The sequence below is a fragment of the Mandrillus leucophaeus genome, unplaced genomic scaffold (assembly GCF_000951045.1).
Source record: "Mandrillus leucophaeus isolate KB7577 unplaced genomic scaffold, Mleu.le_1.0 Scaffold678, whole genome shotgun sequence".
Lineage (NCBI taxonomy): Eukaryota > Metazoa > Chordata > Mammalia > Primates > Cercopithecidae > Mandrillus > Mandrillus leucophaeus.
Genome location: NW_012107341.1, coordinates 1,147,192 through 1,167,313, shown reverse-complemented (window position 1 = coordinate 1,167,313; position 20,122 = coordinate 1,147,192). Strand labels below are relative to the sequence as shown.

General features: G+C 35.8%; 1 protein-coding gene across 1 annotated transcript in view; it reads left to right on the top strand.

Moving 5' to 3' along the window:
* Positions 1 to 20,122, top strand: part of LOC105555265 (chromosome unknown open reading frame, human C7orf72) — a 66,714-nt gene that overhangs the window by 31,092 nt on the left and 15,500 nt on the right. Inside the window, exons 3-7 of the mRNA XM_012002121.1 lie at positions 4,664 to 4,740; positions 9,021 to 9,159; positions 11,032 to 11,099; positions 15,565 to 15,606; positions 16,975 to 17,082. Coding sequence (XP_011857511.1) covers positions 4,664 to 4,740; positions 9,021 to 9,159; positions 11,032 to 11,099; positions 15,565 to 15,606; positions 16,975 to 17,082 — 434 coding nt within the window. The remainder of the gene's footprint in view (positions 1 to 4,663; positions 4,741 to 9,020; positions 9,160 to 11,031; positions 11,100 to 15,564; positions 15,607 to 16,974; positions 17,083 to 20,122) is intronic.

Here is a 20,122-nt window from a genome sequence, read left to right as displayed (position 1 = left end):
AAATTAATGATAATGTTTCAATATTAAGAAATTAAAGGCTAGGTGTGGTGACTCACGCCTGTAATCCCAGAACTTTGGGAGGCTGAGGTGAGTGGATCACTTGAGGTCGGGAGTTCAAGACCAGCCTGGTCAACATGGTGAAACCCTGTCTCTACTAAAAATACAAAAATTACCCAGGCATGGTGGTGGGCGCCTGTAATTCCAGCTACTTGGGAGGCTGAGGCACAAGAATCACTTGAACCCAGGAGGTGCCAATTGCAGTGAGCTGAGATCACACCACTGCACTCCAGCCTGGGCAACAGAGTGAGACTAGGTCTCAAAAAAAAAAAAAAATTCAAAAAAAAGAAACTAGAAAAATGATTAAATTAAACCAAAACTAAGAAGGAAGAAAATTTAAAAATGATATGAATACAAATTGTGAAATGGAGGAAATTGTGAAATACAAGAGAAAAAATTTGAAAAGTCAAAAGTTATTTCCTACCTAAGTGTCCACAGACAAATGAATGGATAAAGAAAATATGGTGTGTCTGTGTGTGTGTGTGTGTATAAATATATATATTAGGATATTATTCAGTCATAAAAAGAAAAAGAACCTGCCATTTACCACAACATGGATGAACCTGAAGGACACTGTAAGTGAAATAAACCAGGTACAGAAACAGAAATATTGCATGATTTTACTTATATGTGGAATCTTAAAAAGTCAAGCTTATAGAAGCAAAGAGTGGAATGGTGGTTTACAGGAGCTGAGAGGTGGAGAAAATGAGAGATGTTGGTCAAAGGGTATAAACTTTCAGTTTTAAGATGAATGAGTTCCAGAGATACACTATGGGGACTGTAGTTAATAATACTGTATTTGTTACTTGAAATGTGACAAGAGAACAGATTTTTGGCATCCTCACCACATATACACATACATACACACAAATGATAACAATGGGTGATGACATGTGTTAATTAACTTGACTGTGATAATCATTACACAATGTATACATGTATCAAATCATCATGTTGAACACCTTGAATATATACATTTATTTTTCAATTAAATATTTTTTAAAGCCCAAAGGTTTTGCTTTGAAAGCATTAACAAAAGTGATAGACTTATTGTTAGTCTGATCAGGCAAAAGAGAATACATATTACCAATATAAAATATTACAGATCCTAAAAAAGGATAAGGAAATATTACAAACTTCTGTGTGCCAGTTCTTTTGGCACTTAGACAAAATGAACAAAATCTTTAAAAATACAAGTTAACAAAATTAATACTAGATAAAATAGAATATGATAAATGCATATATGTATATATTATATATGGAGTTCTGTTTTTTTTTTTTTAATCAAAAGACTTACCACAGTGAAAACTTCAGGCCTAGATAGTTTTACTGATAAATGTTATCAGATATTCAGGAAACAACCACCAATCTTATGTAGGTTATTTCAGAAAATAAAAGAGGAAGTACTTCTCCAACAATTTTAGGAGTCTAACTTTACCTCATACAACAAAATCAGACAAAGATTTTACAAAAAATAGAGGAAATCATAGATTAATATTTCTCATATACACAAACACAAACATCTTTACAAAGCAAATAAAAAACAATAATTTATAGAAAAAATATATCATAATCAAGTAAACTTTATCTCAGGAATGCAAACATTCACTTACCATTAAAAATTAATCAATGTAATTTAACATACTAACGGAGTACAGGAGAAAATTATTTTGCTAGATATACCTTTGATGAATTTTTAAAAATATATAATGAACAGGTTTAAACATGGAGTAGAAAAAAGTGAAAAAGGAAATCATAAACAGAAAAGTCAATTCTTCATAGGAATAGAAAAAAATACTAAATTTATATGAAAACACAAAAGACTTGGAAAAGCCAAAGCAATAATGTACAAAATAAGAAAGCTAGAGACATCACACTTCCTGACTTCAAAATATGCCGCAAAGCTATAGTAACCAAACCAGCATGGTACTAGTATAAAAACAGACACAGAGACCAATGGAACAGATTAGGGAACCCAGATATAAAGACACATAATTGCAACCGATTCAACTTCAACAAAGGCTCCAGGAATACACAATGGGAAAAGGACAGTCTTTTCCATAAATGGTGCTGGGGAAACTGTATAGCCATCAGCACAAGAATGAAACTAGACCCCTACCTCTCACCATACACAAAAATCAAGTCAAAATGGGTTGAAGATTTAAGTCTAAGATCTGAAGCTCTGAAACTATTAGAAAAAAAGCTGAGGAAATGATCTAGGAAATTGGTCTGGTCAAATATATTTTGTGTAAGACCTCAAAAGCACAGTCAACAAAAGTAAAAATAGAAAAAATGGGACTACATCAAGCTAAAAAGCTCTGTACAGCAAAAAAAAAAAAAGTGAAGAGACTACTCACAGAATGGGGAAAATATTTGCAAACTACCCATCTGACAAAGGATTAATAACCAGAATGTATATAAGGACCTCACACAACTCTATAGCTATGTGTGTATATATGTATGTCTTATGTCTTATCCTGAAAATGTCTATTCATATCTTTTGCTACATATATACTGATTAAAAAGGGGCAAAACATATGAATAGACATTTTTCAGAATAAGATATAAAAATAGTCAACAGGCAGGTGAAAAAAATGCTGAACATCACCAATCAGAGAAATACACATCAAAACCACAATGAGATATCATCTCATACCAGTTAAAATGTCTTTTATCAAAAAGTCAGAGAATAACAAATGCTGGTGAGGATATGGAAAAAGGAAAACCTTCATTCACTGTTGGTAGAAATGTAAATTAGTACACCCACTATGGAAAACAGTATGAAGGTTCCTCAAAAAACTAAAACTAGAAATACTGTATGATTCAGTGATTCCACTACTGAGTATATATCCAAAATAGAGGAAAACAATATATCAGAAAGATATCTGCATTCCCATGTTTATTGCTGCTCTACTCGCATTAGGCAAAATGTGGACTCAACTTAAGTGTCCATCAGTGGATGAATGGGTAGATAAAATGTAGTATGTACATACAATGGAATATTATTCAGCCATAAAAGAGAATAAAATTCTGTCATTTGTACCAACACGGATGGAACTGGAGGTCATTATGTTAAATGAAATAAGCCAACTACATAAGACAAATATTGCTTGTTCCCACTGATATATGAAAGCTAAAATGGTGGATCTCATGAAGATAGAGAGTAGATTGGTGGTTACCAGAGGCCAAGAAAGGGAGTGTGGAGGGGGGATAAAGAGAGGCTGATGAATGGGTACAAATATACAGTTAGATTCAATAATTAAGACTGCGTTTGATATATCAGTGGGGTGACTATAGTTAACAACAATCTGTTGCACATTTCAAAATAACTAGAGGAGAAATATTCATATGTTTCTAGCATAAAGAAAAGATAGATATTTAAGGTGATAGATATTCCAATTAGTCTGATTTGATTTTTACAGAGTATGTGAATGTATCAAATCATCACATTTACCCCCAAAATCTGTATATCTATTATGTATCAACACAAATACATTTTAAAAATATGAAAGTTAATAGTGGTAGAATAGAAGGTATATACGGAAATTAGAGACAAACCAATGCAAAATTAAGAGACATGAACCACAGGATGAAAAGTCCAATATTTTTCTGGTAGTAATTCTAAAAGAAGAGAATAATTATAATTCATTGACAGTAAATAGATAAAGATGGAGAAATATTTGGTGAAAGTCATGAATTGTTAAATCAAAGAAGTATAATAAGTCCTAAGCCAGATGAACAAAAATACATCCTTTCCTAAACAAATTCTATTGAATCTGTAAAAAATCTCAAGACAAAGATAGTGTCCTAAATATAAGCAAAGGGGAGAAACACAGAATACCTGCAAACAATTAAACTCAGTGTATTTTAAAAGCAACAATACATCTTTGAAATCAATTAGATAAATTTGTTACTAAAAAGATCATAACTAGAATTGAACTAGAATTTTAAACCCAAGTTAGAACATTTTTCAAAACTGGGGGTGAATTAAAACATAGAACTAGAAAAAGTTTACATTTGTGAAAGAATTAACAAAAATTGAAATTCAGCAAAAACAAAATGGAACCAAGTTGCTAGGGGAGAAAAAACAAGTACAATAAAAAAGCAAAAGGAGGCAAAGAATTGGTAAAATATCATTGAAAATTGAAATAAATAGTAACCATTAAAGATAATAATTATTATAACAATAATTAGTTAATTAATTTTGATAAAATAACTGGAAGATAGAGAAAAATATCTCATAACTGATCTCCTTAAGTTATTAGAAGAAAAGACAATACGTTTTAAAAATGTTTTAATTACATTGTGCTAAAACTATGTATTTGCAGATATTTCCAATTCAAGTGGTTTCTCTTAAATTCTCACTTTCCATTAACTTTAATATACTTTTTGTGAATTTTAATTTAATGATTATGACAATAAAACAATGTAAATTCCTTAAACAGGAGAGGAAAAGTAGGGAAGCGTTAAATCTGGTCAATCCAAGAGGTGAGTGAAAGAAGAAATACGAAGAAAGAGGAACCCAAAAGAAAACATGATGACTAGAAAACAATAGCAATTTCCATTTATATTTGGTCTCTTTTAACTTATTGTTCATGCCTTCTAGGATGAAAGTGAACCACTTGTTAAAACAAACAAGAAATGCAGTGCAAAGGACTCATTTTACAAGTCCTCTACACAAAAGTAAGCAGTTTTCCCAGTGGAATTTTGATTTTGGAATATATTTCTTTTTCCTTCATGACACATCCTCTTTATGTCTACAATATTCTGGATCTCATGAGTGACCCAGAGAACATCAAACACAGACATTTACTTACAGTGATTGCTAAAATAAACATTGAAAGAAGAGTCTTAAGGCACACCTATGCTTGATGGAAGAATAAAACCAAAACAGAAAGTAAATGGTCAAAGAGAGAGAAAGGGGGATAAGAGTACAGCATCCTAGAAAGTCAAGACAGAGAAAGTTTAAAGGGGAGAATTCATTGACTCCATCAACAAATATATTGAGTACCTATTATGAATCTATGTCTTAGACTATGAGCTACATCAGTGAGTAGGCAAAGATCTCTGCTCTCAGGATCTCTCATTATAAAGGTATATTGGTCTGTTTTCACAATGCTAATAAAGACATACCCGAGACTGGGCAATTTATAAAGCAAAGAGGTTTAATTGACACAGTTCCACATGGCTGGGGAGGCCTCACAATCATAGCAGAAGGCAAGGAGGAGCAAAGTTACATCTTACACGGTGGCAGTCAGGAGAGCCTGTGCAGGGGAACTCCCATTTATAAAATCATCAGATCTCATGAGACTTATTCACTACCACGAGAACGGTATGGGGGAAACTGCCCCCATGATTCAATTATCTCCACCTGGCCCCACCCTAGACAGGTAAGGATTATTACAATTCAAGGTGAGATTTTGGTGGGGACACAGCCAAACCATATCAAAAGGGAAACAGACAATAATAAGCAAATACACTAAGAAAGTAAACAGACTATATCTTAGAAAGTGACGGGTAAGTCTGCGAAGAAAAGGTAGAACAGGATAAGATCAGGAGTCCCACATATACAGGGTAGCAGGCTTCAGTAATAAGTAGGAGGCGTGGGGAGGCCTCCCCAGGTGCTGAGGGGTGTGCAGAAATTTGGAGGAGTTGAGAGAGCACCCATGCAGAGACTTGGAGTGACTCTATTCCCTGAAGAAGGAATATGGAGCAAAAGCCCAGGTCAGAAGTGTGCTTAAGATGTTAAGAAAGAACAAAAGGCCAGGGTGCCTGGAGTAGGGTAATAGTAGGGTAAGAGGAGGGAGTAGCAAAAGGAAAGGTCAGAGAAGTGCTAGGAACCAGATCTTGTGGGACACTTTAAGCAATTGGACTGTCATTCTGAGTGACATGAGGCTTTAGCAGAGAAGTGGAAAGATCAGACTTGTACATGAAGGTAGCAATCATGGTGTCTGCTGTTTTCAAAGTAGATTTTTGCAGGGGAGAGAAGATGGAACACCAGTTAGGAGGTTATTGTTGTCATTTAGGACAGAGATAATGGTATCTTGGGGGAGAGTGCTGGCAGAAAAATTTGTAAGCAACGGTTGAGTTCTGGATGTATGTTGAATGTAGAGCCAACACAATTTTCTGATTGTGATGAATCTGGAAAAAAGAGGACTCAAAAATGATTCTAAACCTTTGGACTATGCAGCTGGATCTACTGAGGTTGCCATTTCGTAACAGGGTGAAGGCAGCGGAAAAGTCAGTTTTACATACATTGAGTATAAAGATGTTTATTAGACAATCAAATGGATATGTCAAGTAGGCAGCGTGAAATATGGATTTGAAGTTTGAGGCAGAGGCCTGGGCTAGAGAAATCAACCTGGGTGTCATGGCTTATAGAAAGGTATGTAAAGCCATGGCACTGAATGAGAACACTAAAGGAGAAGTGTAGTCAGACAGGCAAAGGGCACTGAGTCCTTGCACCTCGTTAAAAAAGAGAAAGAAAGAGGAAAAGCCAGCAATCGAGACTGAGAAGGAGCAACCAGTAAGGCAGGAGGAAGATGAAGAGTCTAGGTCCTGGAAGGCATATTGAGGATGTGTTCAGGAAGGAGTGATGAATGCCAGTTCACATGATGCAAATAGGTCAAGTGGGATGAGGCCCGAGAATGGATAATGGGGCTTACTAGTGGATTTAGAATTCAGCAGAGTGATAGAGTGAAGGCCAAAACACATGGCATGGCACAGAGAAATGGATGAAGAGGGAAAGAGAGGCAGCAAAAAGAATAAAAAAATGACAACACGTGTGGACCTCAAAGCACTTCATGTCTGCCCACTCTTTTTTCTTCACATATTTTGAACACTTCAGACAGGCTTCACATTTCAACTTCATTTTTTTTCTCATTCAAATTGAAAGTATACCCATGACCAAACATAGTGTCATGAAACACATGTATGAATGCCTACTATCCCAGGGGTGTTATGAAAACATTTAAAAACATGATATGAAGTTGGATTTCAAAGTATTAGAACAACATGAGAAAAAAGCTTTGTTCATCAGTCATCTTGAATCCAACTCTAGGGCTCAAAACATACCTGCTTGCTGAATGTGGGACTTTGGCATCCTTCATTCTTTTTCGTCTCAATTTTCTCATCTTAAAGATGAAGGTTGATAACTAAATGGCCCCTAAATCCCTCTCTCACTTTTGGGTTTATTTCCCATTGTATTCTTGTCTTGATTTTAATTTTAAAAATTTCTGTGATCATCTCAGAAACAGTTAATATTTTGATTAAGGACATGATACTTCACTCAGAATGGAAAAGTTTTATTATAAGACAAAGTATCAAATCAGAGTATTAAGTAGTTTATCTTGAAACATATAAAAGTATCCTTAGGGAAAAGTTTATTACCTTCATGGAAAATTCCTAAAATATTTATGAAATTTATCAGAGGCTCAAACAGTGAGGTATCTTTTAAGTTTTCATTGAGCTCACCGATTAATTTCTTACATACAATGCTAGTCAGATATGTTAGAAAACATTTAAGACTTTGCTATGATTTAAAATATCTTGTTATATTTAGTACTTCTATGATACTACTTTGAAGATAAGTAAGTTCAAAATGTGTTCACACACAACAAAAACACTATGGACTTATCGCTGATCTATTTAACTTTCCCAATATTATGTTTTTTAATTTTCACAGCATTCCTAGGTGGTAGAGACAATTTTTGTATTGGTTCTTGTTCACTCTTGTATCATAAACACCTCGCACAAGACTTGAAATATAGTCAACTCTGAACAAATATGTGTTGAGGAAGTGAGAATCACTGATAATTCTTTCAAAAATGACTTGACTGACAGGGGATTTTTTGGAAGGGTATGCCTTGTCCAGAGAATGGAAAGATCAAGTTTCGCACTAAGTGTGGATAGGGCAGGAGAAGTTCTGGGGATCCATCCATCTTGTCATAATATAGTCTTTAGAATGCGGGTTGTATGGTTTTCACTCTATCAAATTGGAATTGATTTCACCGTGTCTGTCATATATGCCTGTGAAAAAGAACAACTTTCAAAACTCCGAAGATCCCCATATTTTGTGTGTGTGTGTGTGTGTGTGTGTGTGTGTGTGTGTGTGTGTGAAATAATTGCATTTCATAGGATGGCTGAAGCCCTTCAACCACGCTAAAAAAAACTTGTGCAATTTGGCTGCATTAGTGTGGAATACTGGGAATGCTGCTGAATCTTAGGAGGCAGATTATGTGGATTTGAGTCCTGACTTTGACCAATAGCTGACCATAAGCAAAGGAAATCAGTTTTCTAAGCCATAGTTTATTTGTAAATTAATGGTATTCTCTGAAGGTCAAATGAGCATTTTTTTGGAAACTGTAAGATGTATGTAAGTTTTCTATTTCTGTGTGACAGACTGCAGGAATTTAGTAGCTTTTGTTATCTGGCAGTCCTGTAGGTCGGAAGTCTAGGCATATTCCAACTGGGTTCACTGTTTAGGGTTCCCTAAAGCTGGAATCAAGGTGTCAGCTGAGACTGGGTTCTCATCTTCCAAGATCATTCAGGTTGTTGACAGAATTCCATTCATTGTGGCTGTAGGACTGATATTTGTTTCTTCAAGGGCAGACAAAGAGCGTGTGTTGCTGTTTCGTGTCTCTTTTTGGAGCTTGCTTGCTTAGATTGGGCCTATTCAGGACAATCCCACCTTTTGATTAACTCAAATTCAACCGATTAGGGACCTTTACTACATGTGCCAATCTCTTGGGGCATATAAAATCACATAACACAGGAGTACTATCTCATCATAATCACTTCCTCTGCCTACTGTCCAGGGGAGGTGATTATATATGGTATGCACACCAAGAGGCAGGAGTCCTCGGCGTCATCTTCAGATTCTTCTTATCACAGTATAATATTGTTCTAAACTTTACCAATTGAATATACTTTTCATAAGATGTTTCTATTTAATAACTTCATAGAGCTTATGAAGATGTTCCTTGGGATAAGATGCTACCACCAAAACTTGTTCCAGAAGAAACAACATTGGAAAAAGCCGCTGACCCCATCTCACAGTGTTTTACTCTGAAAAGATACAAAGGGTTGCCAGCAATAACTCAGGTCAGCAGACTTCTCCGAGCAATAGTGTATTTCTCATTGTTACTGAAATTAGTTCCAAAACTTTAAGTCAAAATAATACTTATCTTGTTGTTAACAATACATAAGGAAGTAAATTTATGTAAGATAGGTAAATATATATATATACACACACACACACACACGCACACACACATATGTATGGAGCTGAAATTTCCATAATCGTACAAGTTATTGATGACTGCAAATACTTTGATATTTTCAATATTTAAAACTTTTATTGATTATATAAAGACTACCTCTTTCTCAAAAGTCATTTGCAATGACTGTGTTTATTTCTAGAATTGCAAGAGAATGAGTAAATAATGAAGAAGACAGAAATAATTTTACCAGATAACCTATGCTGAAGATGGTTCTTCACACAGAATCTGGATCTTAGCTCTGTACTTTTCATGGCAAAAAGAGAAGATCCATAGATTGCTATCTGATGTTATCACTTATTATGTGATAAAACAAAGCATACCAACTTTTCAGTAGTGACACTCATTCTTTTCATTTCTGAGTATCAAGAAGAATTTATCACATGAATTATCATATCTATGCCATAGCCAGATAACTTTTCCTCATGTGTGAATCTGTGTTACTCCACTGATTAAACCCATCACTTTTTATTAAAAAAAAAAAATCCATACTCCTTGACATGACACAGATCCAATTCTCCAATATTTGTCCGTGGTTCCCTCCTTAGCTTCATCCCTGTCCCATTCTCTTACTGTTACTTCTTACTGTTCCACTTTATTGGCCAAACATCACTCCTCACTGTTCTGTGTCCTATCTCTGTTGAGCTTCTCTCAAGTCTCAAGTCTGCCATGCTCTTTTCCAGCTTGTGTGCTTTGCAAAGAGTGTTCCACTGCCTTCCTCACTCTCCCTATTTATGCCAGGTGAATCTCAAGAATTTCTTCAGGTCTTATTGTAGCCCTCACTTTTGACCTCCCAACACTGGATTAGATGTCTCAACTTTGTGCTTGCAAAGTACCTTCTACTTCCATTGATTCCTTTATCCTTTTGTGCCACTTCTCACTGCGTAGGAGTCTTGTTAAGCCCTTGGACTGTTTCCTGTAATGAAGTTTTTGAGTACATAAAATCCATAGGATTAAAAAGAAAATCAATTATATTGAAATACAGCTCTTAATATAGATCCCAAGAAGTCCATTGATGATAGGTTAAGAAGCCCATATTTTCTTGTAAAATTTATTCAGCTTTTACAGAGGAAAATGATAATGAAAGGGGGAAAACATGGCTTTAATATAAAGACTCAAACCTGAGATTTTCACATAGAAAAAGTTAATTAAAAGATAAATATATATGGTTTCATCTAGCTAATTTTAAAGGATTGCTAAACTACTTTAAAATGTTTTTATACCTGTGAAAGTTGGTCCTTTCATTACACATTCCTTGGCGTTAAATTCTACTAGCATCCAAAGTCCTTCCTGGGCCAGATGAGATTCAAAGCTTAGGATCTAGCCTGGTTTGGAAGTGGGAGACTGGCCTGAGTTTGCAGAAGGTAGGCTACAGGGGATCCAAGTCAGAACAGTAGCTAAGGATGAAAACTAAAATCAGACCTTCCACATGGGTTTCGATCTGAAACAGGTGGATAATGAGACAGATTCCAGCTATGAGAAAACAAATTGAAATTGGAAGTTTGAGACCAGAGCAAAGACCATGAGTGGCTCCAGACCGAATCCATGAAGTGCTAGGAAAGCTTGAAGAATGTGTTTCCTAGAGAGCCTGGGACATGGCTGTGATGTGGAAAGGACTGTCAAGGGCACAGGAACTTATCCACCAGAAATTATCATGTGCTCATTAACTGTCATTGATTTTGATGATTATTTTTAGATGGTTGGTGAGCTCTGGGACAGATTTCAAACAAGATCTTTCTTGGCACCAGTCAAACCAGTTAATTTGTAAGTTTTATCTCCTGAAGTTCTCACACTAGGTTTTTCATTATCGTGTATTATAATTAAGAAGCTGGTGCTGTAGCCCATGGCTTAGATGGGTGGGTGAGGAGTATGTTCTCTGATGGAGACCAACCCAGGGCCCCCCTGACTCGCATCCTTAGGGCTGGGAAGATGACCCAAATCCCAGGACAATTGCTCAGTGTGCCTGCTTCCTTTACTTTCTCTTTACCCTCCTTAACATTTAGAATATTGGATGTACCATAACCATTTTGGAAAAGTCAGTGCGGTGACTCATGCTTGTAATTGGAGCATTTTGGGCAGCCAAGGTGGGAGAATTACTTGAGCCCAGGAGATAGAGACCACCCTGGATGGTCTGTAATTGAAAATGAGTTATAATTTCTCTTTTGTAGACATGGTAAGACCCCATCTCTACAAAAATAAGAAAAATAAAAATTAATTAGCCAAGAGGGATGGTGGTGCACCTGTAGTCCCAAGTACTCGGGAGGCTGAGGCAGGAGGATCCCTTGAGCCCAGAAGTTCCAGGCGGCACTGAGCCATGATTGCACCACTGCATTCCAACCTGGGTGACACAACAAGATCCTGCCTTAAAAATAAATAAATAGGCTGGGTACAGTGGCTCATGCCTGTAATCTCAGCACTTTTGGAGGCCTAGGCATAGGATTACCTGAGGTCAGGAATTTGACCAACATGGTGAAACCCTGCCTATAATCCCAGCTACTTGGGAGGTTGAGGCAGGAGAATCGCTTGGATCCAGGAGGTGGAGATTACAGTGAGCTGAGATCACGCCACTGAACTCCAGCCTGGGCAATGAGCGAGACTCCATGTCAAATAAATAAATAAAATAATATAAAATAGGGAGGGCTTTATAAACAATTTGATATAAGCAATTATAATGTCGCTAAAATCCATGGACTTTATATAAAATAGATTATACATTATTTTCTATCAATTTTTGTATTATATAGTTACTTTGTGTTCTATTAATGTTAGAAACCATGGTTTTATTACTACTACTTCCTTACATGTAATTTTCACATTTAGTCTAAAAAAACTTGGTGTTTCTGCCTTCGAAAACATTACAATATTGTCTCTTCATTTTTGTTCTTAACACAACCCACAACACAGGTTATCATCTTTGTTTTTATTTTGTATTCAATTTTGAATATTTTATGTACACAAAAGTGTATAAGAATGTGATATAGTTTGTGTATCTGCTCCCCAACTTCAGAAATAAAATATTACTTACACAATGGAAAATTTCTACGTACTTTTTTCTAAGCACATCTATCTTCCTCAGGGAGCATGACTAATATTCTCGATTTGACGTTCACATTTTCATGCATTCTTTTAATTTTTTAAGACATATGTGTTATTGTTAACCAATATATGGAATTGTGTTCTTTGTTTATAAACCCAGTATTAGTGGTATCATACATATATTTATGCAAGTTTATATTTTGTTCATATAAAAAAGTACATATGAGGAAGTAATACTAATAAAGTCATAGTTTCAAGCATTAATAGAACACAAAGTAACTATATGATACAAAAATTGATATAAAATAATTTACATTATTTAATTTTACATTATTTAGTTTTACATTATTTTAATTTACACAAAAATTTATATTTGTGTTTGTAAGATTCATACCTGTTGACATCTGTGTTTCTAGGCATTTGTTTTCATTGTTGTAGAGTCTTCCTTTAAATGGATGTGCCAAAAATTATTCATCCATTCTCATAATTTTCTGATTTTTAGTATAGTTGGTACAGTGCCCACATGCCTTCACATACCTAAGTGTAAAAATATTTCTGAGTTTTATATGCTCATATTTATGTCTAGAATTGTTGGGTCATGTGATGTGTACTTCTCTGCTTTTTACATATTGCCATGTTCTTCTCCAAATGAGTTTTAACAATGGAATTTCCCATTATAAGTGCTTGGGTTCCCATTACTGCACATCACAGCCAGTGTTTAGAATTTTCAGATTTAAAAAAAAAAAAAATCCAATCTTATGAATAACAAATTGTGCTCCATTATAATTTTAGTTTACATCTACTTGATTACTAACGATCAGTTTTTGCAAGTTTATGACCTGTTTGAATTTTCACATCTGTAACTTGCCTGCTCATATATTTTGTCCCTTTTGCTGTTGGGTTTTTACTTATTGATTGTCACAACTTTTCTGTTCAATATGCTGGGTAAAAATCCTTTCTTGGTAATATGCATCAAAGTATCCCCTTCTAGTCTGTGACTTTTTTATTTTAAGACTTTTCTATTTTTGCTTATCTGAAGTTTTGAATTTTAATGTAACTAAATTCATCAATATTTTTCTTCAGGTTTTGTTGTTTTTGTGAAGATTTTAATGACTGTTTCCCTGCCTCGAAAGAATAAAGATATCCTCCTTTTATAACTTTTTTTCTAAAACATTCAAAGTTTTGCTTTTCACATTTATTATTTTTAAAGCATTTGATTTTTACTTATGATAAAGCTAGGGATCCATTTTCCCAACATAAATAAGCAATTATGCTAGTTCAGTTTAATGAGAGGATCTTACTAAACAGTTTAATGAGTGATTTGTAGGCCTGTTGGGTAAAGCCTGTGAGTGCTGAGTCACAATCAGCATTTTGCAAAAATAAAGTTGAATAGGAAATATAAAAGTGAATCACATGGAATTTTAAAATGGAACTATGTATTTTTCAATAACTACTGTGGGCAATTATGAAGAATAGCGTGAGAGAGACAGACATCACTTACAAAAAACACATGCTATTCCGGAAAGAAATTATTCATTCTATCTTTTGCTCCCTGGAATTTCATCTGATTTTCTGGTTTTTAGATGATCAATTTGATCATCACCTCAGTGGAATGGTTAATCTTATATATTTAACTTTATATTTACCTAATCCAAATTAAATTTAAAGCAAAATGGAGGAGATATTGGTCCACAGCAAAACTAATGAGAGTTTTTGCTAAATTTTAATTATCAAAAATCAATATCAAGGATATCATTTTTAAAATCTTTAACAATTGCACCACTTCAATAAAAGTAGTATAAAGTGACCTTTAAAGGGGATTTTTTTGGTAACTGGTAGAAAAAAGAATGAAATGGAAATACACAATACTGTACTCAAGTCTGACTGCTGGATCTAGAAATGCAAATAGTGACAGTACGGAGAAGAATGTTGAGTCTTGTCAGAAAACTACCATTTTATTGAACCATATCTAAAAATGATGTGTAAGATTTTTGATAAAAATTATTTAAAGTATGATTTTGTCAAATGTGTAAAATACCCTGCTATAGACTCCAACGTGTAAATTGAATAGTAATCATTTAAATAAAAGATTGAAATAGTTAAAATTCTAAGATTCTTGGCCAGGTGCATGGGCTCACACCTGTAATCCCGGCACTTTGGGAGACTGAGACAGGCAGATCACGAGGTCAGGAGATCAAGACCATCCTGGCCAACGTAGTGAAACCCCGTCTCTACTAAAAATACAAAAATTAGCTGGATGTGGTGGCAGGTGCCTGTAATCACAGCTACTCGAGAGGCGGAGGCAGAAGAATCGCTTGAACCCAGGAGGCGGAGGTTGCAGTGAGCCAAGATTGCGCCACTGGACTCCAACCTGGGCAACAAGAGCGAGACACCAACTCAAAAAAAAATCAAAAAAACAAAAAAAGAGATTCTTGTTTATATAGCATGCTGAAATTGATGATAATCCCATTTGAATACCTTTTTTAAAATGTAATTTTTTTGTACTAATTCTTAACATGTGAATGTTAGTTCTAAAACTTCATTGGTATATTGGTATTTTTAATTATATATCATGTGGTAAAATGGCAAATAGCTCAGGGAGATGATAATTTTTTTATTCCAGTTTACATGTATCCACTTAATTTATTGATTATAAGTCAGCTGGCAAATGAAAAGCTATGTGTGTTAGTCAGCACTGCCACACCTCAGAATTCTTCAGCATACTATTCACAATGGAAGCCTCCTGTATGTAAATGTTCCTTCCAAGAACCCACACAAAAACCTATATGTGAACGTTTATAACAGCTTGATTCATAATCTCCAAAACCTAGAAACAACCAAGATGCCCTTCAGTAGGTAAATAGATAAAGATACTAAAGTATGCCCACACAATGGAATGCTACTCAGCAATGAAAAAGAACAAATGCAATACACAACAATATAAATGAATCTGAAACACATTTTGAAAGCAGTCAGACCCAAAAGTTTACTATATGGTTCCATTTATTTGACATTCTGGAGAAAGCAAACTACATCCTTAAATAGTCTCTGTTCAAAATCACAAACCTTTAAAGGACAATTCCTATGAGATATCTTTGAAGGCTTTTATCTTAATTAGAGAAATACTGTAATAATTTGATGTTTATTAACTTAATGTAAATAATCCAGTTGCCTCTCTTGTCTTTTTTTGAAGTGTGAGTTCAAGTTCTAGAAGTAAATATATTCCTCTCTACACGTAAGTAATGTTTCTCAGTCTTGTAAAAAAATTTTAGATTTGACCAGGCGCAGTGGCTCACGCCTGTAATCCCAGCACTTTGGGAGGCGGATCACGAGCTCAGGAGATCGAGACCATCCTGGCTAACACGGTGAAACCCCGTCTCTACTAAAAATACAAAAAAATTAGCCGGGTGTGGTAGCGAGCGCCTGTAGTCCCAGCTGCTCAGGAGGCTGAGGCAGGAGAATGGTGTGAACCCGGGAGGCGGAGCTTGCAGTGAGCCAAGATCGCGCCACTGCACTCCAGCCCGGGTGACAGAACAAAACTCCATCTCAAAAAAAAAATCAGATTTATATTTTGGTTGTAGTTGCTTTCAGCTTACTCATGTTGTATTCACTTTTTAAGACAACTTATGCATTGTAACACATTTCTAATGTTTACATGGCACACAGTGCCTGTTTAATGTCAGAAGTCCCATCTGAGGTTTGGTTTTGATGAAAGAAAGAAAGAGAGAGAGAGAGAAAGAAAGAGTGATATTTTTTTGTTTTTCCAAATAGGTTACCTTTTGAAATAAAATACCTTGGATGCTACCACTATTGGGTGTTATGAATCACGAAAATTGTTTTAATTGCGAAGGGATGAGGCGCTCGTTAACAGTGAAGTGCAGGAAATATCACCTCTTATTTTCTACATTTAATGCCAGCTTTCCATAGATGGCAAAAAAGTACATTATCTGCCAGTTGGGGTCTTCTCTTGGTTTTTAAATGGAAGAAAAACCTTGAAACAAAGTAGATCCAAGAATATGGAGGAGGGATCTGGACCTTTAGTCCTGGCCCAACCCCTCCCATTACTCGGCCTCTCCTGCTCTGCAGTTGACTGGTATTTCTACCAGTGGCCCCAGAAGTCCTTGAAACTCTCTCTGATTGACATTAACTCGGCCACTCAATTTTCTCTCAGGCCCAAGGGCACGTGGCTTGTTGCCTAAGCCCCTCTGCACCCGTGAGGGTTTCCATCCACCCTTAGCCTTATTATCTCCAGCATACGCCCGCCTCTTCCTTGCCCAACCTCTAGCCAGTCTCCAAAGAAGGAATTGTGCTGGGGCTACAGGAACAGCCCGCTTCTTTGTTCAGAAACACAAAACAGCCCTTACTCTCACTCTGGCTCAAACTTAACATCAAGGAGCATGGCACCGCTCATTCTGAAGAAGAGAAAATCATCTTTATATATTTTAAGGAAAATTGCTCTATCGTTATGCTTTACATTTTGCATTTTGAGCCTTTGATCTATTTTGGCAAATAAATTTCCTTTGGAAGTTAGAATACTGTTCAATGGTTTCTTCTATGTTTCTTATAAAGAAACGTATGCCTTCTTTCCTTTCCATTCTAACAGTGGTCATGTGCAGTCTACAAATGCTGATGATGTTGACAACCCGTTGGGAGACATCGCATCGCTAGCCAAGCCGCGGTGCTCTAAGCCTCTTTATACAAACACAAGTCGGTGAGTTCCATTCATGATTATTTCCCTTGTTTTATTACTGAGAATGAAATATGATGATGGACTTTACTATAAATGAAGGAATTTAAACGTGGCTTTTTATTGAACATAGCTGAAGAAGAAAGATACCTGCTTCCTAAAAGAAATGTGGTTTGTCACAAAGGAGATTTTGGAGATTGACTCACTTTGGGGCCCTTGAGCAAGTCACTTCATCTCTGTGACTTCAGTTTCTTCATCCGAAACTTGTGAGAAAAAAAATGCCACCAAGCGAGGTGATCGTGGAGGGATCACTAATGTTTGTAAAGTATCTGAGAAACGGCTGATCACTAACAGAGAGGAATCACTTTTTTTTTTGAGACGGAGTCTCGCTCTGTTGCCCAGGCTCTGGAGTGCAGTGGCGCAATCTCCGCTCACTGCAAGCTCCGCCTCCCGGGTTCACGTCATTCTTCTGCCTCAGCCTCCTGAGTAGCTGGGACTACAGGCGCCCGCCACCACGCCCGGCTAATTTTTTGTATTTTTAGTAGAGACGGGGTTTCACCGTGTTAGCCAGGATGGTCTCAATCTCCTGACCTCGTGATCCGCCCACCTCGGCCTCCCAAAGTGCTGGGATTACAGGCATGAACCACTGCGCCCGGCCGAGAGGAATCACTTTTACACATAGGAACTTGAAGGCTGTCGAGCCGTGCTTCGTCCTGAGGAAGGAGTCAGTGGGCTGGATTCTTCCATACATTCTGCAAGGAAATCATTGCTATTACACATAATAATTCTAAAAATCTAAAGGAAGGATATAGGAAGAAAGCCAATTTAAAATATTCTTCGGGCACAACAATTTAGGATTGTTTCTTCTTTGATACGTACATCTAAATTTTGAAATGTTTTATGAAACATTCTTGCTAAAGAATCAAAACATTCTTTGGGGTCATTTCTTCAAAGAGAGTGAAGAGCAGTATGGCAGCATTTTAAAGATTTGACGTAAAAATGAACCACTTAACTTCAATAAATTGGGCGTATAGCATTCCTACCTCATCTTGCTGTTAATTTCTGTTTTTAAGCAAATGATATTTTGAGAGAATCATAGAAAAGAATTGAAGACATTAATTGTACTTATCTGATTTGGGCACTAGAGGGCCTCCAAGGTTGCAAAGTTTCTTCTTTTGATTCGCTGTCAATTTTTAACAGAATCTTAACCTGTTAACACAAAGAAATGCTTTTCATTTTTATTTATAAAATACTGACAGACACAGAAAGATATAGTGTCACATATGACATATCAAATAACATAAGTAAACACCTGTCTATCCGCCACCTAGTAACACACAGAATTGTACTCAAATGTTTTCAACCATGTGTGTAGCCCCAATTTCATTGCCCATGCTTCTGCTTCCCCAGCTCAGAAGTTAAACTCGTTAGACTTTATGCCTTTCTTTTGCTTAGTTTTCCTTCTAGTTTTGATACATACATATGAATCTCTAAACAAATTATTATGTAGTTCCACAATACTGCTTGAGCTAAAAAGCAAAGTACAGGAGAATACAAACAATATGATGTCATTTGCATACTAGTACATGAGCTTACTTTGTGCCAAGTAAGGAATAGAGAACCATCCTATTCAAACGCAAGTATGTCTCCTCTTGAATTTTTTCATCTTAAAGTTTCTTGAAGAGAAATGGCTTTATGTTATTTTTAGGGTTTTTTTTAATGATTGGTGGCACTTAATCATGGCTGGGAAGCCCTGCTATACCCTTGCCTTTTCAGTGAAAGCCTTTTTTGTTTTTTTTGGTTTTTTTTTGTTTGTTTTGTTTTGTTTTGTTTTGTTTTGTTTTGAGATAGAGTCTCACTCTGTCACCCAGACTGAAGTGCAGTAGTGTGATCTCGGCTCACTGCAACCTTTGACTCCCGGGTTCAAGTGATTCTCCTGCATCAGCCTCCTGAGTAACAGGGATTACAGGTGCACAGCACCATGCCTGGTTAATTTTTTTGTAATTTTAGTAGAGATGGGGGTTTCGCCATGTTGGTCAGGCTGGTCTCGAACTCCTGACCTCAAGTGATCCACCTGCCTTGGCCTCCCAAAGTGCTGGCATAAAGGTGTCAGCCACCACACGCAGCCCAAAAGCCATATTTCAGGCAAGGGTCAAGGCCATTTACTCTCTAGTTCAAGTGGTTTCAGCATTGGAATCACCAATTTTCCTACAGGGCAAAAGTTTTAAAAATTTCCTTCATCATTTAATTTTGTTTTATGGTTACTAAGTCATCTGACATGCTCTGTGTTTTTTATATTGGTAGTGATTGTGCTAATAGCTTAAAAATAGTAGTTTTAATTTTTATTGTAGAACTGAATCTGATCGTTAAAGAAAAAGTACAGAAATATTAATAACAATAACAATATAACCAAACTCTTACACAAAATATAACTATTATTAACATGTTGGCATATTTCCATCTGTCATACACACTTTTAATCTTGCTTATGTATATTTATATAGCTATGATCACATTACACAGAACATTTTTACCACCATAACATTACCACATAATTATGGGTACATGTTTTTATGAGCTTATCATAGCTTCTATTTGTGTAGATGTACTGTAACTGCCTCATTCACTTAGGTTACATATGTAAATTGTTTCCATTTTTGATATGGTAAATCATGCCCCCAAATATTCTTTATATGACTCTTTCTTGATTTGAAGTTATTTACTTAAGTGACACTCCTCCAAAAGGATTCCGGGGTCAGAATATGTAAACATTCTTAAAACGTTCTTAAACTTATGGCTATCATTTTCTTGAAGTGTTATGTGAATTTACAGAGGTTTGATGAGCCCGTGATTATGCTCAGTATTTATGCTCACCTTTAATGTTAACAGTGAAGCTCCACAAATAACTTTTTTCCAAAAATGTTCATTATGAAAATAATTCAGATATTTTTGAAGGTAGAAAGTAAAATACCTTTCATTTTCAATTCCAATATTAAAAGTTTGATTTCTTTTTAGACTCTTCCCCTCATGCATTTATGAAGGTGTGCAACATATATGTATAAGT